The 27,313-nt window shown below is 42.6% G+C and overlaps 2 protein-coding genes across 6 annotated transcripts in view; one reads left to right on the plus strand and one right to left on the minus strand.

Annotated features, from left to right (window-relative positions):
* The first annotated feature begins 500 nt into the window (after positions 1-500).
* On the plus strand, positions 501-20,076 carry TAF7L (TATA-box binding protein associated factor 7 like). Its single transcript, XM_044234889.1, has 14 exons — positions 501-759; positions 4,304-4,371; positions 5,168-5,246; positions 6,805-6,938; positions 8,289-8,415; positions 8,658-8,713; positions 11,905-11,946; positions 12,813-12,885; positions 13,221-13,334; positions 13,932-14,047; positions 14,129-14,234; positions 14,431-14,543; positions 15,708-15,767; positions 19,344-20,076. Exons 1-14 carry the CDS (start codon positions 501-503, stop codon positions 19,383-19,385), a joined length of 1,389 nt encoding a protein of 462 aa, XP_044090824.1. The 3' UTR covers positions 19,386-20,076.
* A 3,039-nt stretch (positions 20,077-23,115) lies between these two features.
* DRP2 (dystrophin related protein 2) overlaps positions 23,116-27,313 on the minus strand; it is a 46,522-nt gene continuing 42,324 nt past the window's right edge. For all 5 annotated transcript variants that reach the window (XM_044235197.1, XM_044235196.1, XM_044235195.1 and 2 more), the window contains one exon: positions 23,116-27,239. In XM_044235197.1, coding sequence (XP_044091132.1) covers positions 27,094-27,239 — 146 coding nt within the window. In that variant the 3' untranslated portion in view covers positions 23,116-27,093. The remainder of the gene's footprint in view (positions 27,240-27,313) is intronic.

Raw genomic sequence — 27,313 nt, forward strand, 5'->3', positions numbered from 1 at the left:
GATCATGACCTGAGGTAATTGTCTACCCTGTTGAACCACCCAGGCGTCCCCTTCCTTTGACCTATTAAAGAACTATTTTGTGATATAAATGCCTTCAAGAATATACTACACTACATGAAAAATGAGTTTCATTGGTCTATTTTGTATTTCAACCCTCGATATAAAGATCAGTAAATGGAGGGATTCCAAAAGGGACAAAAACAATTTTGTCTAGGTCTGAAACTCTGATAATTTGCCTTCACTGAGTGAAAATCTTACCCAGAAGAAATGACTGTACAATAATCAGTCCTCCCAAAATGTTTATCCCTTACGATTAAGTTTAGATATGTATTAGGAAGTAGAGATTTCATCGCTATCTTTAACGGACATCAGCAATGTCTCTTTATATTATCCCTATGTCTTTAAGGAGGATACTTTTGACATCATGTTATGAAAGTTCTGGAAACTTCAAGGTCACATGACTAAAAAGGAAGCCATTTTACAACCTCAAGGAGTAGACCATGGAGCACCCTGAGGGACAGCCTCCAGATCTGTTAGAAAATGATTCAACACCAACAGTTTCAACATCGGAAGCAACCGGCTCAAAAGATCCCCAAATTTCTGTCGACAACGAGGATGAAACCGTTGGCTACCGGGGCGCCGAAAATGCCAGCTACCAAGTCACCCAAACTGCTGCCGACCACGTCACCAAAGCCGATGCCGACAGCGGCACCCAGGCTGGCGCCACAGCACCTCAGGAAAACTTACCAGAAGGGAAAGGTAAGTGGCCTATTTTTTTTTTTCCTCACAGGTTAAGGTTATTTTTTGGGAGAAAACTGCTAGAAGTTTATTTGAACAGAGACTCCCTTTAGGATAAATAAGCTATGTTGCTTGTATCCTGGTCTGAAAGACGTACAAAGGTGACTCTCTGAGGAGAAGAGAACAGCTAATTATGTTAGAGTAGTTTGGGCGCGGATTCTAGTTATTTAACGGTTTTGCACGGCGACGTATTTGTCACCAGGCGAGGTCGTCTCACCGAGGAACAAACCGGTCCAACCTAACGGCTTTGAGGAGCAACCGAATGAACCGCCCCCTTTACAAATATCACAGTGTACTGCTAAGACTGCCCCGGCCGCCCCCGAAGGTCGCCCCCTTGTAAAATGAATTTGTTTGGAAGCTTTGCTCAACAAGGTCCCTGCCACGCTCAGCGCCTTTCAAGCCTCTTTGCCCAGGCACGCGGTGAACTGGAGGCCACCCGCGGGTCCAGTCGGCCCTGGCCAGGAGGCGTGGCTAGGCTGGGAAGGGCGGTGCGCGCGTCTCCTACCTGTCGCCACGCTGTCGGTCCGCAGCCCGCCTCCATGCCCGCTGCCGGTGAGCCCACTAATGCCCTCGCCGGAACCCGCCCCCCAACCCCACCCAGAGAATAGAGGCTGGCTCCCCCCGCGCTGCCTTTCCGGTCCCGGCGCGAGTCGGCGGAGCCCGGGGTGAGTCGCGGCAGTCAGAGGGTTCCCGCGCAGGGTCAGCGCCTAGCTCGCGCGCGCCGCACTTCCCTCCCCAACCCGCCTGGACGGCGAGGCGCGAAGGCTGGGGACCCTGGGCCCCGCGGGAGGTTTTCCAGGGAAACTGGATCAGAACCTAGGATCTGGACTCTTCCTTGGAAGCTGAGTGCCCCTGAGATAAGGATGGAGTGGTCATTGGTTTCAAACTGCTGCCAGAGGCTGTGAACTTGAGAAAATACCCATTTAGGCTTGTGCTGACTTGTGCTGCCTGGAGCATGCTGTTAGGCACCCTCCAGTTAGCTGTAATTCTAATTTCAATTCTGATTGCGCTGAAACGAGATGGAGCTGGGAGTGAATGGTGGAGAGCGCTGCTGTTAGTTTAATTACTTATCAGAGAGCTAGTCTGAAAAAAAAAATGGATGCCTTTTCTTAAATACGATACACCCGGTTCGTTGCGTAAATGAAAGTAAAAGGTAACAAATTTTACAACTAATTAAAAGTCATTTCAGCTAGGATTGTCCACCTTCTCTGAAATAGTTTTGGCTTTTTTTTTTTTTAAGATTTATGTATTCGAAAGAGACACAGTGAGAAAGGGAACACAAGCAGGGGGACTAGGAGAGGATGAAACAGGCTTTTAGCGGAGCTGGGAGCCTGGCATGGGGCTCGATCCCAGGATTCTGGGATCATGACCCAAGCCAAAGGCAGGCGCCTAACGACTGAGCCACACAGGCGCCCCTGAAATGGTTTTGATTCTTACATTCTTTATTTCTTAAGAGAGGAGTTGCTGAAAGGCATTGAAATGAACAAAATGCCCTAGTCTTAGTTCTGAAAAATGTAAAAGTTACTTCTGATCTGATAAAATCTTGCTTAGCAACTAGTTCTTCAAATAATCTGTATTTCTTTTTTTTATTATTTTTATTTTTATTTATTTATTTGACAGAGAGAGAGATCACAAGTAGGCAGAGAGGCAGGCAGAGAGAGAGGAGGAAGCAGGCTCCCCACTGAGCAGAGAGCTCTATGCGGGGCTGGATCCCAGGACCTGGGATCATGACCTGAGCCTAAGGCAGAGGCTTAACCCGCTGAGCCACTCAGGCACCCCCAAATAATCTGTATTTCTGCCCCCAACCTGGTATTTGCTACTTTTCATTCTGTTAGGCAGTGTGCCCAGCTCCAAGAATTTAATTTATTTTAATTAATTTTTTCCTTATGTTCACATTCAGTTTCTGTATCTGTGTGTATACATACACACACACACATAGATACATACATATATGTGTGTATCTGTGTGTGTGTGTGTATATATATATATATATATATATAGGAAAAGAAGAATTAACTATGGCAAATAATCTCTCTCTCATTTTGGGTGTCTCCTTTTCCACTGCTGACATCTCTTGCTTTCTATGCCTTTCTGGTAGTTTCTGAAGTCAGTTTCTGAAGGACTGCTTAATGCCTTTCTGGTAGTTTCTGAAGTAGTTTCTGAAGGACTGGTTAATGATTTCACCATAATACAGTCTTAGGCTCACTTGCATGTGTTTTAAAAAATGGTTCCAATGCTTTTAAGTGAGATTCAAATGGCTTACAGAATATTAGGAGCTGCACTTAACTGGAGATTTTACTCTTAAGGTGTAAGATTTTATAACTTGGTGTATAGGTTAATGTCCTTAGAGCATAGGAAGACCTTGTCAGGTTTCACATATGTATATTGCTTTCTTTCCACCTTTTGAGAAAAATTTCCTTAGAAGTCCTTAGAGCCCTAAAACCCAGCATGAAAGCCGCTTACAGATATATCCCAAATAGATGCAAAGTTAAATTAAAAATAAAGATGAATGGTGATGAGATTATTTACTTTACAGGAGTTTTTTTTCCAATTTATTTATTTTCAGAAAAACAGTATTCATTATTTTTTCACCACACCCAGTGCTCCATGCAAGCCGTGCCCTCTATAATACCCACCACCTGGTACCCCAACCTCCCACCCCTACAGGAGTTTTTTTTTTTAAATAAAGAGATCCATCTTAGGATTCCTTTAAATAACTTTTAGGGGTATTTCAAGTAAGTGGTGGTTGTGAGGATTAAATGAAATAATAGACCTAATACAGTGAAGTACCTGGCATATAGAATGTATATAGTAAATATTACTAATGAATTGGTTAATTGGGTTTTCTGATCTTTCATATTAGCCTTCAAGAAAGTGTCTATTCCATGAACTTAAGTGTACTCATATAGATAGCCCAGCCATAAGTACTGGACTCCTAACTTTTTTCCAAGATAGCTCAGAGCTGTTGATCCTGACTTTATAGTTGTAAAAGCTATCTGTTCTCCCATGGGCTTAATTTCTACCAATCCGTTAAAGTGAATGAAATGTTAAAAATTATGCCGTTCATCATAGAACATTTCCGCCCATGGTTTTTGTTGTTTTTGGCCTTTGGTTGGCCCTCTTCCCTGTGGAGACATGTAATTTGCTTCAGTAGCCACCACTGAGTTGATGAATTGTGGTCTTTTACCTAACAGTCTAAGGATATCATTAAGAAGACAAAATCATGTTTCATAACAACTATTACTTCATTTGTTATCATGTAATTTGGGCTTTCCTTGGAAAGTCTGCATATATTGAAGGGGAGATGAGGTGACTTTTAGAAATAATCAAGTTATGTCAAGTAAGATACTTCAGAGCTGTGCACACATCATTCCAGTGAGGGTTATGGGCAAGATCTTGTATAATGTAACCAGTGCTACCAGAAGTGGTCAGCAGAGCGAGCAAGATGAGTTTTTGGTCACTTTCTGTCGATTTTGTTTTTGCTTTCATGAACTCAAAAACAAAGAGATGAGTAAAAGCCAGGATGAACCTCCTCACGAACTTGAGAACCAGTTTATATTGCGTCTGCCTCTGGTAAGAAACCCTTTTATCTCAGACCAAATATCTTCAGTGCATATGTATTAGCTCTGCTTGGATTCTGTGGCATTTCTATTTAAGGTATGCTATAAAAACTAAGAACATTTGTCTCCCAGGAATCACGTTTTATTCAACAGTCCTATCTAGTGTGTACTCTTTTAGCAGAATTTCTTTCATCCTGTACATGCTGCCTATCACGAGGGCTGATTTCCTGGCAAACGGCTGTGACAGTGAGGGATTCAGTCATTTACCAGAGGTGCTAACAGCCTGTTCACTGGACAGCGGAGATAAGACTTTTAAAATCCTTTCTGTCACCTCCAAAGGGGCAGCGAGGGGGACCATCATTATTTCCTCAAATTCATCAGCATGCCAGGCTGTTGAAGCTCATCTTAACATTGTGTTAGGGTCTCTTCTCCCTTTAATATCGGCATTCAAGTAGTATTTAGTCTAAACAAGCTATATTAAAGACGGGTTTCAGAAAGGTATTTTCCCAGTTAGGTCTACCTAATACACCGAGTAAACTGAAGCTTAAGCCTTTCCTTAGCAACTACAACTGCAGGGCGGGAATGTAGAGCTAGAAGAACTGTAGCTGCTAAGAAACAACACTGAGACTAGAGTCAGCCTCATCCTAACTTTCCTTACACAGTGCACGGTATGCCATGGTGCATGGCATTGTCCTTAACATTTGGGAGGTTTAAGGTTTTATTTAAGGGAGCACTGTCTGTGACATCTCTCCATTAGTTGCCAAGCAGACTATTCATCCTTCTGATTTTTCAACCTCCCTTCTTTTTAGGAACATGCATCTGCTGTCAGGAAGATACTACATTCTAGAAGTGTTGCCATGAAGAATAAACTCAAAATTGACTTATCTTGTAAGTAGTTAATATCCATTTGCCATACATTGAACAATAATTTATTTGGAGATTGCTATGTGCCAGATGCTATACTAGATACTAAGGATATGACAAAGAGCAGAATATGGTCTCTGCCTTGATAGACTCTAAGAAGTCTTAAGAAGCCTTAAGTCACTTTCATAACTTCTTATTGAGGAAAGGAAGTAGAAATTATGTAATTTGAGGTAATTATTATAGTGTATATAAGGAAAAACTTGGGGGCCAACTATGAGATTTATATACTGCTGTTTGTCTCCTACATACAGGCTTTGTGATTTCTGACTGTCCGGGGGAATGACAAATGAATACTGTTCTTTGTTTATAAAAATCACATATCTTTCTCTGTGTTAAATATTTACTAGGTGTTTTAAATACAGAGAAGTATTTTAAAGTATTTAAAAGTATTATAAAAGTAAAAAAAAGTAAAAGTAAAAGAGTTTTTTAAAAGTAAAAAATTATAGACCATTTAAATGGTCTATAATACCATCACTCAGGTAGTCCTTATTAACATTTTTAAACAGGTAATACAAGTTCATGGTTAGAAAATTCATATAAAACAGAAGAGTTCAAAAAATAAAGTGAACCTCTCCCTTGCAATGCCCCAATGTTAATGCCAAAGATCACTAATAATAATTGTTTCTCCTTGTAGTTCCTTACAAAATTTTTATGCACAAAACAAACATTTAAATCATCTGTATCTTTAAAGTTACTTTATTTATTTTTTAAAGATTTAATTTATTTGACAGAGAGAGGGAACACAGGCAGGGTGAGTCTAAGAGGAAGAAGTAGGGTCTTCTGCTGGACAGGGAGCCTGATGCAGAGCTTGACCCCAGGATCCTGGGATCATGACCTGAGCCAAAGGCAAATGCTTAATGACTGAGCCACCCAGGCACCCCTAAAGTTAAAGAAGTAAAGACACAAAAAGAATCTATCCTACATCATTCTGCATTTTCCTTTTTCACTTACTATTAGAAGATTTCACTTGAATCTTCTTGTGTTAAAGGACATTCATGTTTGAGACATCTGTGCAGGAATCAGGGTTGTCAACATTTGAATATATGTATTCCTACTGTATATGGATATTGTGTAGGATAATATCTTTGTGAAGGTAACTAGAGATTATAACTTCAGATTTACTAGGACCATTCTGGGATCAACCCTTCCTTCACTTGACCCTTTGAAAAATACCCATGTGTGATGACATAACCAAGTGCTTCTAATAGTGTCAAAATGAATGGGTTTGAGTGGAGTTTGCCTTTCAGGGGGAGACTGAGAACACTTAACACTTCATCCGCATTTAGTTCACAGGGATTAGGAAAAAAAAAAAACTTACCTATTTTTGATCAAGTAGCATAAACATCTACCCTGCCTTCTTTGCTCTGGGAAGTTACTAATTACATATGCAATTCTAGCATGATGATAGTAGGTTTTGCTGAAAGACTGGTCTGTACCACGTAAGTCTTCATTACTGAAACTCTAGTAAGCTTAAGAATGCATTGGGAAGATGTCAACTTTAATTTTTCCTACCTCTCTTCAGCTGATGGACGTCATGCAGTTGTTGATGTAGAAGATGTCTCACTAGCTGCAAAGGTGGTTGATTTGCCATGTGTTATTGGAAGTCTGAAAACGCTTGATAAAAAAACTTTTTATAAAACAGCAGATATTTCTCAGGTATGGATGAGTTTTCCTCATCTACTAGCTCTTAAATCCTTCAAGGAATCCCTTTCTCCCTACTTTTCTCTTTCTTTCAGTTCTTCTTCAAACTTGGTGAATGGCTGCTTATCGTTTCTAATTCCAGCTCGATTGCACAGAAATACAATGTCATGGTGTTTGGTGTTTGATCCATAATTTTTGACTACTTAATTTTATCCAGATAGCTTTTAGCTAATAAAGGTTTATGTTTGCCATTTATAATGATTTTCATCTGAAAAAAAAATGAGGGTCTGGGATCTTCTGAACTTTCTGCTAAAGCAAGATGCTGTGAAATTTGTAGATTTATGTTTGTTCTTTTTCATTATCTTAACTGTTGATTTCTTGTTTGTCTTCTAAATCAAACTGCTAAAATATATTTGTTTGGAACGTATTTCCTCTGCAATGGTAAGCCTTTGAGCTAAAACAAACAAATAAAAACAAAAACAAAACCCAGAATCTATATACAAAGCTGTGGAGACAGAGAGAATGAATATGGATGTATTTTAATACTTGGTTTTCTGGAATTGCCAAGTAACATTCTCCTTATTTCTATGCGCCCGGATTTCTGGTAGTAAAAATTATTATCGCGTTCACTCCGCCCGCAGAGAGACACGACACGTAGTTAAGGAGAGCTCTTTTATTTCTGCATGCTAGCTTCTTACACTCCGGAGGATGCTTCTTCCCTGCTGGCTGGCGCGGGGCTTGCCCTGGGGCGCTCTCCCTGGACAGGGAGCCAGCGGCGAGCAGGAGGCGCGGCGAGGCGGCTGCCCGGGTCCCCTCGGCTCCGGCATGGCGGCGCTGGCGGCGATGGCGGTGGCGGCTCCTCGCGCTTTCCTTTCTCCAGGCTGCTGTAGCCGCTGCTCATGCTGTTGGTCCCGTCGCGCGTGGGCCGCCTTCCCCCCAGGAGCAGGCGGCCAGGCAGGGGGTGCTGCGCCCGCCTGCCCCGCTAGGTTCCCGCCCGCCGTCCTGCTGCAGCTGCGGCCGCCGCTCACTCTCTCTCTTTTGGTCCTCCCGGCCCCTCCCAGTTATATGTTCATGGTCAGCCAATCACAGCAGAGTACATGAGTTAGGCGCATGGACACTGCAATAAAGCATACAGGGCATGCAGAGATCACGCAGAGAGCATGCAGGCGCCCGGTCCAATGAGGATTGCTTTCTCATTCGGATGAAGCTTGTTCATTCTAAAGCCTGACCGCACTGGCTCATTGCCAGCCGCCATTCCGTCCGGCCTGCCTTGTGGGGTCCCGGACACCCCGACAAATTATCATAATTAATAACTAACACAAGATTTGGGGCCATAGTCAACTTCCTTATCTTTGTTAAATGTAGATGCTTGTGTGCACTGCTGATGGTGATCTCCACTCTTCTCCAGAAGAACCAGTTACCTCTACTGATCTTAAAGTAATCAGGAAAAATGAAAAAGAGAGACAGAAAAAATACATCTGGAAGCATGGCAGTAAGTCACTATCCCCTTGCTCATTCTGGATGACTACATTTATCTGCTGAATCCTAATTACTTGTGAGCCAGGGACCTGTTACCACACTTAGGTGTTTGGTTTGTGAGGCATCTAGACACTCTTAAAGGAACAGGTCATGTCATGAGCCAGTAGCTTATAGCAGGACCTTTCTCTTTATCTAATTCAGATAGATGTGTGACTACAGTCCTATATACATTTCACCATGTTGAATTTATTTTAGTTACTCCACCACTTAAGAATGTCAGAAAGAAAAGGTTCCGCAAAACAACAAAAAAGGTTAGTTGCATGCTACTTCTGTGTCTACTGGGTGCATTGGGAGAGGAATATGAGTGGGGAGGAAAGGGACACAGTCAGTTGGGGATTAATTTGTTCATTCCTTTATAGGTTCAATAAAGTTTTACTGTGATATAAATGCCAGGCACTGTGTGGTACCAACTGTCATTCTATAGTGCACAAAAACCAGACCCGATCATTTAGGAATCTGGATGTGCCATGAATTTGAAACTCCTGCTAATGCTTTCAGTTTTCAGTTTCAGGATCTAGTTTTAAAGAACTGAGAATTGAGACCTGTCGTTATATTCCTAACCTTACCTCAGACTTGCAGAACCTTGGACAGGCTATAGGATTATTGTGGCTTGGCTTTTTCTTTTTTCTTAAGATTTTATATTTATTTGACAGAGATCACAAGTAGGCAGAGAGGCAGGCAGAGAGAGGGGGGGAAGCAAGCTCCCTGCTGAGCAGAGAGCCCGATGTGGGGCTCGATCCCAGAACCCTGGAATCATGACCCGAGCCAAAGGCAGAGGCTTTAACCCACTTGAGCCACCCAGGTGCCCCAGCTTTTTCTTTTTTCAATTAACTTTTAATTTTGAAATAATTGTAGGTTCACATTGCAGGTGAAAGAAATAAAAGAGAGATACCATGTGCTCTTTATTCAGTTTTCATCATTGTAACTCTTTGCAAAACTACAGTACATTATCACAAACAGGAAATTGATATTATATGATTCACCAATCTTATTCAGATTTCTCCAGTTTTATCTGTATGTGTGTGTGTGTGTGCATGCATGTGTGTGTGTGTGTTTAGTTCTGTGCAGTTTTATCCCATGTGTATGATCAAATATCCGCCTACAAGTCAAAATACTATGCAGTTCCATTACCACAAGGATCCCTCATCTTGCCCCTTTAAAAAAAAATTTAAAGATTTATTTACTTATTTCAGAGAGAATGAATGAATGGGAGAAGAGGCAGAGGGAGAGAATCTTCAAGCAGACTCCCCACTGAATGTGGAGCCGGACGCAGGGCTTGATCTCATGACCCTGAGATCACAACCTGAGCTGAAACCAAGAGTCACACTCTCAACCAACTGAGCCACCTGGGTGCCCCATCGCCCTTTTATAGTCACACTCATCTCCCTTCTGCCCTACTCCCTCAGTCTCTAACTACCCTGGCAATCATGGTTATGTTTTCCATCTCTTTAATGTAGTCATTTTCCGAATGTCATATAGATGGACTCATACAATGAGTAACATTTAATACCAGCTTTCCCCCACATGAAACATTACTCCATTAAGATCCATGCAAGTCGTTGCATGTATCAATAGTTCGTTCCTGTCATTGCTGAGTAGTATTCCATCGTATGGTTGTACCACAGCTTGTTAAACTATTCACTCATTGGCGGACATCTGCGTTGTTTTCAGTTTTTTACTATTCTAAATAAAGCCACAAGCAGGTTTTCGTGTGAACCTAAGTATTGGTATCCTTGGAATAAATGCCCAAGAGTGCAGTCGCTGGGCCCTATGGTACTTGAATGGTTTGTTTTGTTTTGTTTTGTTTTGTTTTCAGAAGGGGGAGGGGCAGAGGGAGAGGGAGAATCTTTTTTTTTTTAAGAGTTATTGATTAGAGAGAGAGAACACATGCGGGTGGAGAGGAGAGGAGCAGAGGGAGAGGGAGAGACTCAAGCATGCTCCTCACTGAGCGTGGAGCCTGATGCTGGACTCGATCCCCCAGCCCATGAGATCACAACCTGAGCTGAAACCAAGAGTCAGATGCTTAACCGACTGAGCTACTCAGATGCCCCTTGAATGTTTAGTTTTCTAAGAAACTACCATATGGTTTCCAAAGTGGCTTTAACATTGTACATTCCCACCAGCAGTATACTTGTGATCCAGTTACTCTACAGTCTAACCAGAATTAGGTGTTTGTCACTATTTTTTATTTTAGCCATTCTGATAGATGTGTAGTGATCTCATTGTGGTATGAATTTGCATTTCTCTGATGGCTAATCGTGTCAGACACCTTCTCATATTTTTTTTTTGCCACCCATATATTTCATTTCAGTGAAATGATTGTTCATGTCTTTTACCCATTTTCTAAATGGATTTTTTATTATTGAGTTTTAAGATTTCTTTTAACATTCCAAATACTAGCATTTTGTCAGATATGTAGAAATTTGAAAATATGTTCTCCTATTCTGTAGTTTGTCACTTCATTCTTACCCACAGGGTCTTTCAAAGAGCAAAAGTTTTTTGTTTGGTTGAGTCCAAAGTATTAATTTTTCCTTTTAAGGATCGTCCCTTTGTGTCAAGTTTAAGTACTCTTTGCCTAGCCCAGATCCTGAAGATGTTCTCCTATTTTCTCTTTTCTAAAGTTTTACATTTTACATTTAAGCCTGCAATCCATTTTTGACCTAATTTTTGAAGACTTTTTAATAATTTATTTGAGAGAGGTAGCAAGTGAGAGAGTGTGAAAAAACGAGTAGGGGGAGGGACAGAGAGAGAGAGAGAAGCAGACCCCCCACTGAGCAGGAGCCCTAGATCATGACCTGAGCTGAAGGCAGGTCTTACCCGGCTGAGCCACCCAGACACCCCTAGTTCAATGTTCATTTTTTTTCTTGCATCTTGCATGTTCAGTTGCTCCTGCACCATTTGTTAAAAAGTCTATCCTTCTTCCACTGTATTGCTTTTATAACTTGTCAGAATCCCTTGAGCATATTTGAATGTGTCTGTTTCTGGGTTCCCTATTCTGTTCCATTGATCTGTATGTTGATCCTTCTACTGATATCACAGTGTAGCTATGTAAGTCTTGAGGTCAAGAAGATTGTTCTTTATTTTTCATTGTCAAGATTGTTTTAGCCATTCCAGAGCCTTTACCTTTCCACATGAATTTTAGAGTATGTTTGAAGTTTAGAAAACGTTTTCTGGGTCCACAGAAAATTTTGTTGGAATTTTTGTAGGAATTGCATTAACCCTATATATAGATCAATTTGGGGAGAATTGACAACTTTATTGAGTTGAATATCTTAGTCTATGAACACAGTTGCCTTGGCATTTCTACTATCAGTCAATAGCATTTTTTGAGTGCCTACTAAATGAATGTAAAACTAAGTTAATGATTTTAGAATTATTTAAGCTTTAGTGAAGTAGAACAATCGTAATATAACTTCATTGTTTATTGTGTTTTATTTCGTAGCTCAGCGATTTCAAACAAATTGAAGAAATCAGCTTTCCTGAGGTAGAACAATCATAATATAACTTTATGGTTTACCCTTAGTGTGTTTTATTTCATTGCTTATTACTTTCAAGCAAATCAAAGAAATCATAAAGGTTACTTTTAAGCCAGACTTCTCATCTCTAACTTCTACTGCCATGCACAGAGACTGAATTTGATTCACTTAAAAATGGATTCATTGTTTAATGTGTGATAACTCCTAGAGGAAAAGATACAATTTGACTAGTGACTCTGTATTATAATCTGTTTTTTGTTCTGGTACTTACTTTAAAACCCATTTCTTGGAAGCCAGGGTTCACTTTTACCAGCAGTTGTTTGCAATTGCTTCTTCCCTTTCAAAGTTCTAATTTCTATTTGTGGCATGATGAATTGGTTGCTGTGGAGATAATTGTCTAAAATTGGATTTAAGGGAGAACATGTAGCTAAGACCCAGTTTTTATAGGAAGATCTTTAATAATAAAGATGTGGAGAAGTGAACTCTGGGAATTTGGATGTCTAGACCAAATCACTTCGAAATAACAAATAAGGAATTGTAGTTCTTTGCCAATATGTGTCAGAGAAAATAGGTAATAAATGAGACCTAAGGGTTGTGTTTCTGAGAGAGGTCTTTAACACAGAGTTGCAGATTGAAAAAATTAAATGTCTCAAGTAATTTTTTGGTGTGGTGGATAAGCTTACTATACAAAACCCTAGATGCTAGTCAAAGATTCCTTTGTAAATAGCATGATTTAATGTTGAAATTTGATTGCATTCATATTAAAGAAGCCTAATTATTTGAATTCATTTGTATGTAGGAAAAGAGCATTCCTGCAAAACACAGGGTGTTAAACGACCTTACTGGTATCCCTCCTTCCCCCACTTTGGTTCAGTACATTGAATCTCCTGATGTGGAAAAGGAAGTGAAAAGACTCTTGTGTTCAGATGCTGAAGCTGTCAGTGCTCGTATCCTTTTATACTAAATCTTTTCTGTGTAGTCTCTTCCACCCCATATGCACTTGCTTACAAGCCCTTATTTCTGGTATTTGTGTGCACATTTTCATGTGTAGAACTTAAGGTTTTGGAAATGTTACTTCCTAGCTAGGAACAGTAAATTCACGTGATAGAAATGTATTTACTTGTGTAACTCAGTATAAGGTACTTCTTCATACTAGGAATACAGATACAAATGGCCAGAAGTTGGACTAAATCAAATAGCATTTTCAGCCAGAGAGCCTCTTCCCTTTCAATTGTGCCTACTTCTTTCTTTCTGCTTGTTCCCTAACTGATCCAACTTTCAGGATGGGAAGTCATTGCTGAAGATGAAACCAAGGAAATAGAGAGTCAGGGCTCTATCCCAGGCTTTGCACTATCCCCAGGAATGAGTGACTATAAGCAGGATCATATCTCATCAGGTATGTTTATAAAGGCAAAACAAGAACTTCGGAGAGGGTAGTTGTTGACTGTGTGGAAGGACAGTTTCCGGAGACTAACAGGCCAATCACAGAAAAAGGAGGCCTTTTCCCTTCTTCCTCTTATTGGTCCCTCAGCACTTCAGGGGTTTTAGATTGGTGTTCTTTTTTTTTTAAGATTTTATTTATTTATTTGACAGACAGAGATCACAAGTAGGCAGAGAGGCAGGTAGAGAGGGGGAAGCAGGCTCCCTGCTGAGCAGAGAACCCAATGTGGGTTCTATCAGGACCCTGGGATCACGACCTGAGCCGAAGGCAGAGGCTTTAACCCACTGAGCCACCCAGGCACCCTTAGATCGGTGTTCTAATCTCCCATCCATCCCTGGTATTCTAAATGCCTTGATCATTGAATACATGAAAGAATGTTAGTGTTTTGCATTTCCCATCATTGTTCTAGGAAGGGAATAATCTTCCTTCGATAAAATTATTAAAGTCTTTGGTTGTCTGGTGAATTTGAGGGGAGGGAGTATAATTACAGCTAGACTGGGAGTCATTTGAAGATTCATACACTTTCATCTTCCTCTTCCTTAAAACCGGTAGGATATGGTATGCTTCGGGAGGTGTTCAGTGATTCTAGCAGTGATGATGATGATGATGATGACGACGACGACGAGGAGGATGACGACGAGGAGGAGGATGATGACGACGAGGAGGAGGATGATGACAATAAGGAGGATGAGGAAGAGGATGAGGAGGATGAGGATGAAGAGGATGACTATGATGATGAGTACAAAATTGAGGAAGAGGATGAAGATTATTATGAAGAGGATCTGGAAAGGGAGCTACAGGCCAAGTTCTTTGCATCTGGCCAGTATGAGGCAAAGGAAGGAGCCAGTTCAATAGGTAAGTTATAGAAGAAAAACCAAAGGGGTGGGACAGAGTGGGCAGCAGTGCTGAAGATGGACTATAAATACATGTTAGATGCAAGGCTAGGTTTGAGAAGTTATTGCTGAGATATGTAGTGGAGTTTTAGTTGATTTTGATCTCGGTCCACTAGTTTAGGCTATGTTTAGATAAAATTTCTGTCTATCTCTGTTAGTTATGGATATTCAGAAGCAGATTCATTACATGGAGAAAAAGCTCCAGGAGATTCGATGCAAAGCACAAAGACAGAGGAATCTCATAATGAAAGTGGAAAACCTGGCGCTCAAGGTAAATTCCTGTTGGCTGGGATAAAGATATCTTGATATCTTACTTTCGAAAACCCATTGTTGTGTTTCTATTCATGTTGTCTCTATGCAGCATTCTTATTCATTTGCATACCTAAACAACCTCCTCAAAACCCCTAAGAGAATATAACTGTATTCCTTTTACCTGAGTAGTTTTGATCATCTCGCATAAGCAGTTTTGGGAGGAGACCAGGAAACTTGAGATAGTAATTACCAATACTGAACAGCTGTCATGTGAAAGGCATAACTATTTTCCATGTATCATCTCATTTCATCCTCACATTCCTGAAACACAGGCACTGTCACTAGTCCTATTTTATAGATAAGGCATTGAAAATCCAAAGAGGTTAAGTAACTTGCCAGGGACCACAATAAGTATAAGACATAGATTGAATCCCATTGTTTGTACCAAAATGTATTCATTGCAGTGAAAGAAAATTAACTAAATTCATATTTAAATGTTACGATGCATGCCTGAACAAGAATAAATATCTTGCTTTATTTTTGTTAATACACATTTTAACCAAAGGAAAATGTATGTTTAGGCCTTGTTTGCATCTTTTTTATAGTGAGGGAAATTCTGAAGCATCTGGAAAATTCCTTGCCAGATTTCATTTTCTGGAGAGCTGTAGTCATCAAAATGGAGCGGTGTGACATAGAACTATACCTATTTAGAGTGTTGTCCTTTAGAATAACCAAGTGAGATGATACATGTGGACATGCTTTGGAAGATACAGCTGTATGGTATTATTATGATGTTGTATGAAGTACTAGCTAGGAATAGTAATATTCTGTCCTAGTGCAGGGAAGTCAATGAGTCAGCATCAAATTCCAAGCCAGCTTTTTAAATAGTTCACCATAGTAAAAGGATTTGTGCTAAAACTAGAAAAAGTTAACATGAAGGCATTCTAACCATTTATTTTAGGGCAAGGAAAAAAAAGTGCTGTGGGTAGGGTTATAAAAGCAAATCAGATGGCTTTGTAGTTAGGGGGTACAGTTTTTTTTTTACTCGAAATCCTTTAAAAAGAGTATTCTTTTGTTATAACTGACAGTTTTCTTATCAAATTATTTACCAAACTCTTTTTGTCACTTGGTTCTCTTTTCCCTTGAGACTCAGCATTCATCATTTATGCAATTTGTTTTCCAGAATCATTTACAGTCTGTGCTGGAGCAGCTTACATTACAGGAAATGCAAAAAAATGAGCAGGTGGGTGTGTTTTCCAATCAACGAGGAAACATTTGCTACAAAGACTCCCCCACCCTACCCCCAGTGTCATTTCTGGCTGTTCCTGTCACAGGAGTAGTAATGGCCAAATCTTCTAAATGAGAGGTAGCAGGCTGGAGCAAGGTTTTTGTGAAAATTCACTCATTCAATAGATATCAAATGCCTGTTAAGTGAAAAGCATAAGATGTACAAACAGTGTTGAATAAGACACTTCTAGTCCTCGTGGAGATGGCTGTCTAACATGGAAGACTGGTAGTGAAAAAATTAGCATACAAATCTAAAAGTACAAATTGTGAAGAAATGCTGTGAAGGAGAAAAAAAAATCCATGGTGATATTTGAATAAAAAGAGTAGTGCTTTAAACGGAATTAAATTAAAATGATTGGCCTTTCTGAGGAAGCAATATTTCCTCTTTGACCTATAGGATAAGTCCAGGTGAAGAGGGACTGGAGAGCCTCTTGGGTGGGTCCCACATGGGAATATGCCAGGGCCCACATTGGTTAAGAACTTGGCCTCTTGGAGGACTTCTGGAGTATTTAAACCAAGGAAGAGAGTGACTTAACATAAGGTTGCAGAAGTAGGCAGAGGCCATAGCGTATGGTCCCTTGCAGGCCACAGGAAGGAGGATGGGTTTTCATATTAAGTGCATTGGGAAACCCATGAAGAGTTTTGAGCGGGATAGTCACATTTACACTTGATCCTAGCCAAAAGGCCGAGAAGCAATAGGAGGGTCACATTTAATTCAAAATTTTTAAAAGATCACTCTGATTATTATTGGGAGAATGGATTATAGGGGGGCAGGAGTTGAAGCAGGGAGGCCACTTTAGGAGGTTGTGTGGCGGTTTCATAAGAGGTAATGACAACTTTCATCACCCCAGAAAGAAACCTATACTCATTAGCAGTCCCCATTTCTTCTGGATTCTTCCCACCTGCCAAACCTAGGCAACCATGGAAGTACTTACTGCTTATTTATCTAAAAGGAAATAATATGTGGTCTTTTGTATCTGCTTCTTTCAATTAGCATAAGGCTTTCAAAGTTAATCCATGCTGTGGCATGTATCAGTAGTTTATTCCATTTTGTGGGTGGATAATATTCTAATATTCCATGGTGTGTGTGTGTCTGTGTGTGTGTGTGTGTCCATACCATACATGCCATGTTTTGTTTATCCGTTCATCCATCGATGGACATTTGGGTGGTTTCCCCTTTTTAGCTATCATGAATAATGTTGTCGCAAACATTGATATATGAGAGAATGTATTTTAAAAATAGAATTGATGGGAGTTGGGTCAATTAGTGGGTGTTGAAGGAAGTGTTAAGGGTGCATGCCAAACTTCTAACTTGAACAACTGTATTTAAAACCACAAGAGAGGGGCACCTGGATGGCTCAGTCGTTAAGCATCTGCCTTTGGCTCAGGTCATGATCCCAGGGTCCTGGGATTGAGCCCTGCATCAGGCTCCCTGCTCAGCGGGAAGCCTGCTTCTCTCTCTCCCACTCCCCCTGCTTGTGTTCCCTCTCTCGCTGTATCTCTCTCTGTCAAATAATAAATAAAATCTTTTAAATAAATAAATAAAGCCACAAGAGAGTCATCAGAGTGAAAAGAAAAGAGGGTAATGTGGGAGTGAGGGTCAAGTAGCTGTACAGGAAATGTATGTTGACTTAAGCCCTAAAAAATTGAGGATGACAGTTATAAAGGAACTGGAGGTCATATGCTGATGTGCTTAACATGGCACTGTTAAGGTAGAAACAGCATCCCTCATCCCCGTTCCCCATACCAGCAAGGCGAGGGGAATTCTTCCGTATATTTCCTTCCCCTCAGCAGATCACTTAACCAAACACTGCTTATAAACAACCATGTGAAAAATTAGTGCCAAATTGCTTTAGCACTCACCAAACACCTTTGTTTTCATCCATGTAAATAGTATTGGAGAAGTGCTATTTTCAACACAGAAATGTAGCCATAAACTTGATTCACTCATAGTCCTTTATGTTAGCTCGTTTTGTCAGTGTAGACGGGTGCCTGCCTTAATCTAGGCTCTGCAGGTAGCTACAAAATGCTTGCATCCCAGTCTCTGCCTCCAGCTGGGGAGAGATCCATGAAAGGGACAGGAATTTAAAGGAATGAGGGCTCACTTTTGTCCATAGAGATTAGGGAAACTCTATGGAGAAATGGTGTTTGGCTGGAGCCTTCAAAGGTGGTAGGGTTTTAATAAGGATATAGGGAAAGGAGGGTGTTCTGTATAGAAAGCACAATGGCTCAGAGGTGCTCTGGACAGGCTAGAGTTGAGACTTTCGGTGTAGGATGTAATAAGCCATCAAAGTTTTCTATCTGGGGAGTAACTCAGGAAGACTTCTCTGCCAGCAGCAAGTAGATGACATTAGAGTGGAGAAAGATCAGAGGAAGCTCCAAGTGATAGAAGGAATCAGAGCTTAACAATTGATTGGATTTATAGGGCAAGAAGGAGAACACAGAGGAGTCCAAAGCCTGAGTACAGGGAAAATGGTATGCCTCTAAGAGAAGACACCAGGAAGGGAATTATGAGGGGCAGAGGGTGGAGAAGTTGATGAGCTAAACTGGAAGCGCGGTGTGTTGGAAGCACTTTTGAAAATGGGAGAGTAGAGGCTGGCTCATGCAGAGAAATGATCACTGACGTTGTGGGGATAGATGAGTTAGCCAGGGCGACTGTTTAGCAAGAAGTCTGAACCTGGGGTGGCGAGAGAAAGAGCCTACAAAGGGGAAAGAACGGAAACAGTCAGTGGTTGTAATCATGTCAGCATCTGAGCTTAAAGAGCCTCTAAACTACCATAGGAAGCAATTCTAGCCATTTGGTAGATGATGTGCAGCATAGAATCATTTTGTAATGCTCCATTCCTTCCATTTCACAGAATGAAAATCTACACTGGTATGGAGTGACCTAAACTGAGTAATACTCAGAAACTATCTTTGTCCCAAAGATAGTACACCTTTCTTAATGTTACTGGTCACTTTGCCATTTCAAGGGAAAAAAAAAATTAAATCCTATGCCACAAACTGCTCAGGACTTCTGACTTAGAAAGAATCAAAACAGGTAGAACATCATCAGGCTCCCTATTGGTCAGATACCTGGCTCAGTTTCTAAGTGTCTCATAACATGGCAAGAAGCAGCAGCTAAGACTTGGTTTAAGAGCCAGCATGTTCAGTGGTACAAAAGGCTATCCCAGCTGCTTTATTTTTGGACTCTTTGAATAAAGCTACAGTGATACCTCTGTATACTCTTTCCAGAAGCACGAAGTCTTAACAGCAAGCATATTTCATTTTTACACATATTCAACTTTAAAGCTTCCTTTTATAAGTTTGGCACCAAAAAAAAAAAGAAGAAGAAGAAGAAGAAACCCAGCATGCAGCATTGTACATGCATTTTCGACCATGCACCATTCTTTGGGACATTGCAAGACTAAGATAACCTTATGAACACTAAGTTACAGTAGTTCTTTTGGGTTCCTAAAAGTAAATTCTAGATCAAGTAATGGAACTTAAGATTTCAGGTGAATTTTTCATGTTTTTTCACCTCTCCTTTCAGCTCATTTCCCTACAGGAACAACTGAAATATTTTTTGAAGTGAGAGAGCCTTCAGCCTGGCACATGAACCTTGGATTCACTCTCTAGACTGCTGAAGACTGAATGAATTGTAGGTGTTTCTGTCCCTTTCATTGCCTTATGTTGAGTCATTTATATTTGTTTATCTGAACCTTTGTCTGCTAGTCAGATTTGAAGTTTAGGGTTGTGGAGAAAGGGACAGAATATAAAAAAGTAGTAGACCTAAAAACCCAACTCAGTATGGAACTTGGCTTCTCTTTATCAATTTGAGAATTGCATCTATTGCTTCTGTTCTGTTGATGCCATCAAATGATTTAGCCATGCTTGCCAAAGACAGATAGTCTAGCCTGAAGGCCATCCAGCTGGTTTGCATATGTTTCCAGTTCCCTTCCCCTGTTAATTTTAAATATTTCCTAAAACATAGAATGAATCATTTCTACCAAAGGCTAGGACCTGCCGCAGTGAATTAAGTGTCTACCTCGCAGCAGTTAACGCTAGGTTGTATACTGTCTCTGTTAAGGTAATAGATGCTGCTTTCCTGCTCAGGGATGATTTCTTGCTGCTGCTATCTTTGTTCTGTTGCATTTTTAGAATTGTGTCTGGTTATTATTTGCCAGCTAAGAGAATAGTTAGAGCAGAGATGAAATTCTGGGCTATTATCCTTATTCTGAGCCTCTTCATCCTGCAGAAGAGGTTAGGAAAACTCAGATGCCTGTGAAGCCTCTGAAGAGTCCCTTAAAAACCCTGGGTGGGTTGTTTTTGGTTTTTTTGTCTACTGTATTGTTAAAGTTTTCTGGTCTGTGTTCTTTAAGCAATAAATGAATTTCTCATTTTAAATGGATTGCTGTCACTTTATTAAACTGTTCCCATGATGAGTACAGTCCTACCCAAAAGGAAACTAGAGAGACCGGCAATAAAACTCTACCATTGGGAAATGACAGAAGATGGTGTCCAACTGGGGCATCCTTCGAAATAGCCCCTGGGATAACTCCTAATGAACTAAGCAAGTCATCTCCTATTGACTGCATAGCCCTGGGATTTCAAGAAAGCGTATAGAGAAGTGATAAAAAATGGAAGCTCCCATATTTGCATCAAATTTCCATTACATTGTACTGAAAAACATGCAAGGTTGGAATCCTGGCTCTGCCATTCACCTTGGGCAGGTCCCTATACCTCTTAGAGCCTCTGTTATTTTCTCATCTGGAAATCAAGGATGATAATGCTTATGACCAAGAGGCATCTGAGGGTTTTCTGGAGGTAGTCCAGCTAGACCCAGGTCTGGTCCCAGTTGATGGATTCAATGCTGCTCTAGGAAATGTACTCCCAAGTTTTCTGTGCCATTTTTAGTGCTCCCATTCCAAGTTGAAGTTAATAAGACAGGGGCAGTGAAGAGCAGGTCAATATGTATGGGCAGGCCCCATAGAAGAGGATGGAAGATGGAAGGAATGCTGAGGGCAAATGCAGGGAAGAAGTGGAACTAAGGGCAAATGAAGTTAAGATTAGTAGAGAAGTTAGAGGACAGCTTAAAAACCAAGATGATATAAAAATGATTTTTTTTTCCAGGGGCACCTGGGTGGCTCAGCTGGTTGGGCATCTGACTCTTGGTTTCAGCTCAGGTCATGGTCTCAGGGTCATGGGCTTGAGCCCTATATCAGGTTCTGTGCTGGGTGTGCAGCCTACTTGGATTCTCCCTCTCCCCATTTTCCCTGTGCTCTCGCAGTCTCTCTCAAAAAAATTTTTTTTCAGAAACCCAGGCTTTAAAAGATGAGGAGGAGAGTGGGGGAAAGGAATTGAGTATCAGAGGCAGAAGGTGTTGGGGAAGAAGCAAAGTTTGAAAAGACAGGCCTTTCCAGCTGAAGGAAGGTAGGGGACTGGAGCAGAAACAGAAGCATCCTGGGCACATGGCTGGAGAGACTGAGGCTAGTGAGGGCAGCATATATGCCACAGCTGGCATCTAGAGGTGAGAGAGGTAGGAGAGCCCTAGTTTAGCCTCTGTCCAATCCTATAGCCCAAGAGCCGCCATGACTGTGCTGCCAAGAGGCAGGAAGGAAGGGAAGACAACAGCCAAGGGGCAAGGAGGGCAAATCCATTCACCGGCAGTGAACTTCCATTCCCTCCATTGCCCCATCTCACTGTAACCCAGGATAACTACTTCACCACTGCCCTCCAGTTACCCAAGGCTTAACTGCTGCCCTGACTCCCCACCTCACCCCAACACACACACGTGCGCATGCGCGCGCACACACACGATACCTCGTGAAGTTTTCTTTTGCTACAGTCCCGTGATTCTGAATTTTGCATGTTACAGACCTGCGCTGCCCAGTATGGTATCCACCAGCCACAAGTGGACTTTGAGCCCTTGACATTTAGCTAGCTCGCACTGAGACATGCAGTGAGGGTAAAGTACACACTGGGTTTCTGTAGGGTCCCCGCTCTGGGCTAGGGCCCTGCCAATCTTGCACTAGTAACACAGGCCACATAGGCAAGGCTCCACTGCAGGCTGCCCCAGGCCTTGGCAGAATGCCCCGCAGTCCTCCCAGGACACGGGAAGATAGGCCCTCTCATGAGAAGTCACTTCAAGACCATTTCTTACTCACCTCCTTATCTTGAGGGAAGCTTCTGGGAGGTTCTCCTCTGCCTCCCTCATTCGGATGAGGCACAGAACTTTCGGCCTGCCACACCACCCGCAAAGGGTACAGGATAAAGGCCATAAAACTGCTTAGCTGCAGTGTGGAATAGGCCACTCAGCAGTAGGATGTCCCACAATTTACGCTACATGTCCTCGGGCCCCTTTAGTTTAGGTTTCATCCTGTGGGATGAGGGAGGCAGGGATCTTGGTTTTGCTGATCTTGGTTTTGCTGTCTCTGTGAGTACTAAACTGTCTGGAGCTATGTGGGTTTCTTGTTTTGTTTTTTATTTTGTTCTTTTTTTTCTTCCAGCTGAATCTCTTCAGCCTGCCTGACAATTTCTAAGACTTAGTAAAAAAAAAAAAAAAGGAATACAAAGTATCTCAGTAATTGTTTTATACTGATATCCCATTGAAATGATGTTTCGGATATACTGGGTTAAATGCTAAAATTAGTTTCACCTGTTTATTTTTAAAATTTAGCTGCTAGAAAATTTGAGTCAATGGCTCTCATTATATTTTAATTGGACAGGGCTGTTATAGATTGGTGAGAAAAAATTGGTGGTGGGGAAGAGGGACTCACAGGGTTTTGTTTTGCCAGAAAATAGCTTTAAAAAAAAACTATTTTCATAGTTTTATTGCCATAGTTACAAGGACATTTTAACACTACAAAAAATATAATAAAAGACCTTTAAATTGAATAAATATAACTGTGGAAACTCACTGCATTGTCCTGATTTTTCTCATATTACTTCAGGCTGGGGAAAAATCCCTCAGATTGATGAGAATGGTATTTAAGTATCATTCCAGGAGGGGATAACTGGCTAATTTGTGTGGGACCTTGAGAGGCAACCAATCCAGGTAACAATAGTGGATGGGGCTAGTGCAGGTGGGTGTCTTTCATTTCTTTTCTTTAGCCCTCTTTTCTTTTCTTTTTTTCGTTTATTCCGCCCTCCCTTCCTTTCTCCTTCTCTTTCTCCTTCTTTTTTGGTTCAGCAGGTGTTGAACTCATCTGGTAGCCTATGTTTTGTAGTATCCCTGTGGCTTCTTGGCCCACCCTCCCTTCCCACACCCAAATAAGGGAAAGATGTGGAATACCAGAGTCAGAATATAACCAGAAGAACCAAAGTAAACAAATACAAATTTATTCTTTTCAAAGCAGAATTCCAGGGAGAAAGGAAAAGCACCACGGTGAGTGGCAATCAAAATTAACCAGTTTGTTCCCAGCTCCGCCCCTTTGTCCCAAACTTTTCTAGACTCGTGTGCCACCCTTGCCACCTCCCCCTCCCCTGGATCCTTTCCCTGCTTCCATTCCCGAGACCAGTTCTTGCAGCCAGCAAGCAGCAGGGCAGGGCTCCTCTCCGGCCTCAATACTGCCCTGGGGACAGCAAGGACATTCAGCAGCAACCCCCCCCCAAATGCAGCAGCTGTGGGAGGAGATGGAGGCTGGGAGCTGAGCCCTGTGCTTGAACTTTCCCTCTCCCACAGCCAGTAGTGTTAAAAGAGTAAGGATCTTAAGTATTCCTTTGTTCCCAGGGCCAGATTTTGGCAGAGAGGCCTAGAGATAGAGCTGCCCTGCTGAGCAGCTAAGTCTCCACAACCCTAGGGCAGGACTCCCAGTGTCTCCCCCAGGATGGTTTATCTTAGGGCAGCTTACTTTCCTGACTAGCTGTCACCCATGTCAAGGGAACTTTAATGGGATTCTTGGCTTGAAATGGTGTCAGAGGACACAAGTCAGCCATTGAGAATGCATGCTCAAGGAATGTTCTGGCATGAAGCTGGACGTGGAGCCCAGGTCCCAAACATACCCCTCGGGCAGCACAGGTATTCCTGAAAATGAATCTGGGGGGAAAAATCTCCCAGCACGGGTCTCTGCCTGACCTCAGGGTGTCTCATTACCATGGCCTGCCAGCCCAGTTCCTGGAGCCCAAGAAACTCAAAACAGGTTTCTCTACAGGGATGTATTTCCAAAGTTTGGGCCTTGAAGGAAATGGGCACTTGAGAACCTTGATCTCAGCCTTGCCATCCTGGAGGAAAGGGCATGTGTCTTGCCTGGTAGGGCCCTCCTCAGAGAACCATACAACAGACAGCTTGATGTTCTGCCAGTCAGCCTTTTCTGACAAGTTCCCAGTCAACATGACCCTACTCTGCTCTCGGAGCAGAGCCCCCTCAGAATGGCATTTTGGCCTCTGTCAGATTCTGTTGAGAGTCAATCATCTCTCAAACCTAACTGTTCCCTGATACTACTTGGCAACCACCCCAAACACTCACATTCCTTCATACTGATGCTGATCTCACAGGTCAGAGGTTTTCTTTAGGCTGCCTCCCTGGAAACTCCCTCTACTCCTCCTCCTGCACAAGGCCCTAAATTAATGCAGCATCACAAAAAATACCTCCAGAAGACAAACTACATGACAGATGCCTCACAACATGCAACACACCTCAGTAAATCTCACCCTCATTTGGATTCATGGCGCCCAAGGATCCCTTTACCTCACCACGGGCAAATGGCCCACACAATGCTGCAGTGACTGTCACTGGACCCTTGAGTGACATACTCACCTCTGGTACACACAGGACCACACACAAAGTGTCAGCGGCCCCATTAGTGAGAATTCAACTCTTACTCTGCTGCTTCAGTTCACCTACAGCACAAATCCTACATAGCAAGATCTACATCTTCCCTACCATGCCTAGCACACTGCAGTTGCCACAGGCCCTCAGCAGCCCAAGATCTCTTGGCTGAGTGGGGGTTATGGAAAAGGTTTTCTAGAACTTCCCTGGTAAAAGATTGTTTCATAACATCTGCCCTCCTAAGGCTTAGGCAGGATATGCCTCAAAGACCCTGAGCTCTCTGGCCTATAGCAAATTTCTTCTATCCCTTTCTTGCCCACAAACTAGGCCCCTACAAATATAACCTCCTTCCACCCCCATCCTCTCCCACTCCCGCCTTGGACAGATGCCCATGCTCTGTGTCTGATGCCTGCCTACTACCTATTCATCATACATACGGATACTCAGTCCTCCCATCCAGAGTCTTCATGAGCACTAAGGCAGACTTCTGGTTAGATCTGATACCCCAGACCTATGGCTTAGTGCTCCCTGGCCATTTTAGAAATGAAGCAATCCTAGGCTTCTGGACCCAAGCTGATGCCCCCCTTCCCCTGCAGCAGATAAATCTAACTTCCCAATAGTTCTAACCACTGGCCCACTACTTGATTATAACAGAGCACCCCAACTATCTCACACCCTCCTGACCTTGGTGGCAGCCACTGCTTTCTTTAAGACCCTGAGCCAGACTTAGGAACTAGAAGGGGCTGGAGGGTGTTCTCTGGGTTGTAGCCTCGCAAAGGCCAACAAGAGCCCATCTGTTCCTTCTTGTCTGCATGGGATGAGTAGATGCTCTAGGCAACTGAACCATTGTTTAGGGGAAACCCAGGAATAGTCATCCAAGGCCCAGGTCTCAAGGGAACAAGATTTGGAAGGAGTGAAGAGAACAGAGTGACTCTTCCTGTTAGATTCCACTGTGGCCACAGGCTTCTGTGGCTTTGGTCTTGAGGACAGCTCACCCCAAACATGACTGGAGAGACATCCTAGGGGAGCAGCCAGGATGCATCTCTCCATCCAGCCAGAGGCTGGGGCTAACAAAGAGCAAGGCAGAACATTAATCCTTTAAGAGCTTTAGAATTTAATGTGAGTGAGGCCAGGGGGTACTGATGTACAGTAGATCTGCAGGATAGATATGTATGTATATAAACCTAGGCAAATTAAGTAAATCGCAGGGCTCTAGGTTATAAAGGTCCTTTTGTAGAAAGCTGCCTAAGTGGGCTCCGACTCTGTGCAAATTTCCCAAGCCCACTCCCCCACCCACCCCCATCCCCTGCTATCTACTCTGAATGAGTTTCTGGATAAAGGGATTATGGTATCTGTAGCCCAAGAAGAGTTAGTTTACTTGGAGGATCGGGTTCAGCTTCCAGAGTTAGAAAGACCAGTTTTATGCAAAGGAAGGCCTTGCTATTGTTTGGGTGGAAAGTGGCCAGCTTCCTGATTTGTGGCCAGCGGCTCCTAGGAAGGGACCCCTGTTTTAGGTCGCCACTTGCATCTGCCTTATGATTGGCCAGGGACAATCAGCCACCTCAGCTGATTCTACCTGAAAGAAAGAAGGGTCCCAGCCTGCAAGGGTGTGAGGCAGTCACACTCCTCCAGGCTAGTGAGTGGCTTCCCTTTCCTCATCCAAGGAGAGCAAGACCCCCTTGCCCAGCAAGCTGCTGCCCCTACCCCAGGGCTCTAAGGACAGACCCAGAAGAGCTAAGGGTGGCTTCAGCTAGATTCCCAGAGATACTCATCTGGTGTCTCAGGATGCTGAGGCCTTCAGGAAGGAGGAGGATTGGGGAAAACACTAAGCTCATAAGTATGTCTTTAATGCTCCCAAAGGTACAGTAAGTAAGAATCTGAATGAACTCGTCCCCCACCCACAACCCTTGAGGAACATCTGCCAGCGCCTGAGGCAGAAAGAACTGAAGATATTCGGAGGGGAAACAACATCTAGGTAGCATCAGGATGACCAGAAAGATGCCATCAGAGTAAAGTTATATGTCACATGCTGCCCGAACATTTTCAGGGGAATTTTGGGGGGGGGTGTCTTGGGGGATACCCTTCTGCCTCCCTGAGTTGGGAAGAGAGGAGGGCTAACCCCTGGAGATTCATAATGCTGGAACCCTGGGGTCATGAGGCTTCCTTATGTCCATAATGCTATGGAGAAGGGAAAGGGGCTAATGGGCACTGCTTAGCTCTGCAAGACAGCTTCTCTGCTCCCCATCTGAATGGCCTTCAAGTGCCACTTGCATGGATGCAACAGAAACATATGTAAGGGATTGGTCTCAAACTTGAGGATTAAAGGGCACATTTCTAGAGTTGGAGGAACCATGCCTCTCCCTCCCCCAGCCCTGAAGCATCCACCTCACATATGAGCAGATCCCTGCTCCTACCCAGAGCTCAGATAACTCTGGCTGAACAATGTGGGCCGGAAGGGTTGGGTGAAGGCTGAAGGAAGACTTGGACCAGAACTGGAGAGGGCTATGGATTATAGGATGGGGATCTGGCTCCCTCAAGAGGCCAACAGGGTGTTGGCAGTCACGTCAGAACTTTTGGCAGTCACGTCAGAACTTCGCACGCTGGGGAAGGCATGGCGGAGCTTCTCCATGATGTCCTCCAAGCACAGGCTGACATCTTGGCTCTTTGACCCCACATCATCTAAGTTGGAAAAGAGAGATTTGTGGAGAGAACTAGAGAGTCCCTGCTGAGGGCAAGGGGCTGAGGTGGGAGGC

Source organism: Neovison vison, chromosome X (assembly GCF_020171115.1).
Source record: "Neovison vison isolate M4711 chromosome X, ASM_NN_V1, whole genome shotgun sequence".
In the NCBI taxonomy this organism is placed as follows: Eukaryota; Metazoa; Chordata; class Mammalia; order Carnivora; family Mustelidae; genus Neogale; species Neogale vison.

Excerpts from the sequence above, each read along its gene's own strand:
- TAF7L (XM_044234889.1), top strand. The coding sequence starts at position 501 with ATGGAGCACCCTGAGGGACAGCCTCCAGATCTGTTAGAAAATGATTCA. Across the intron at positions 5,247-6,804 it reads ACTCAAAATTGACTTATCTT|CTGATGGACGTCATGCAGTT; the intron begins GTAAGTAGTTAA and ends ACCTCTCTTCAG. Across the intron at positions 13,335-13,931 it reads GCAGGATCATATCTCATCAG|GATATGGTATGCTTCGGGAG; the intron begins GTATGTTTATAA and ends TAAAACCGGTAG.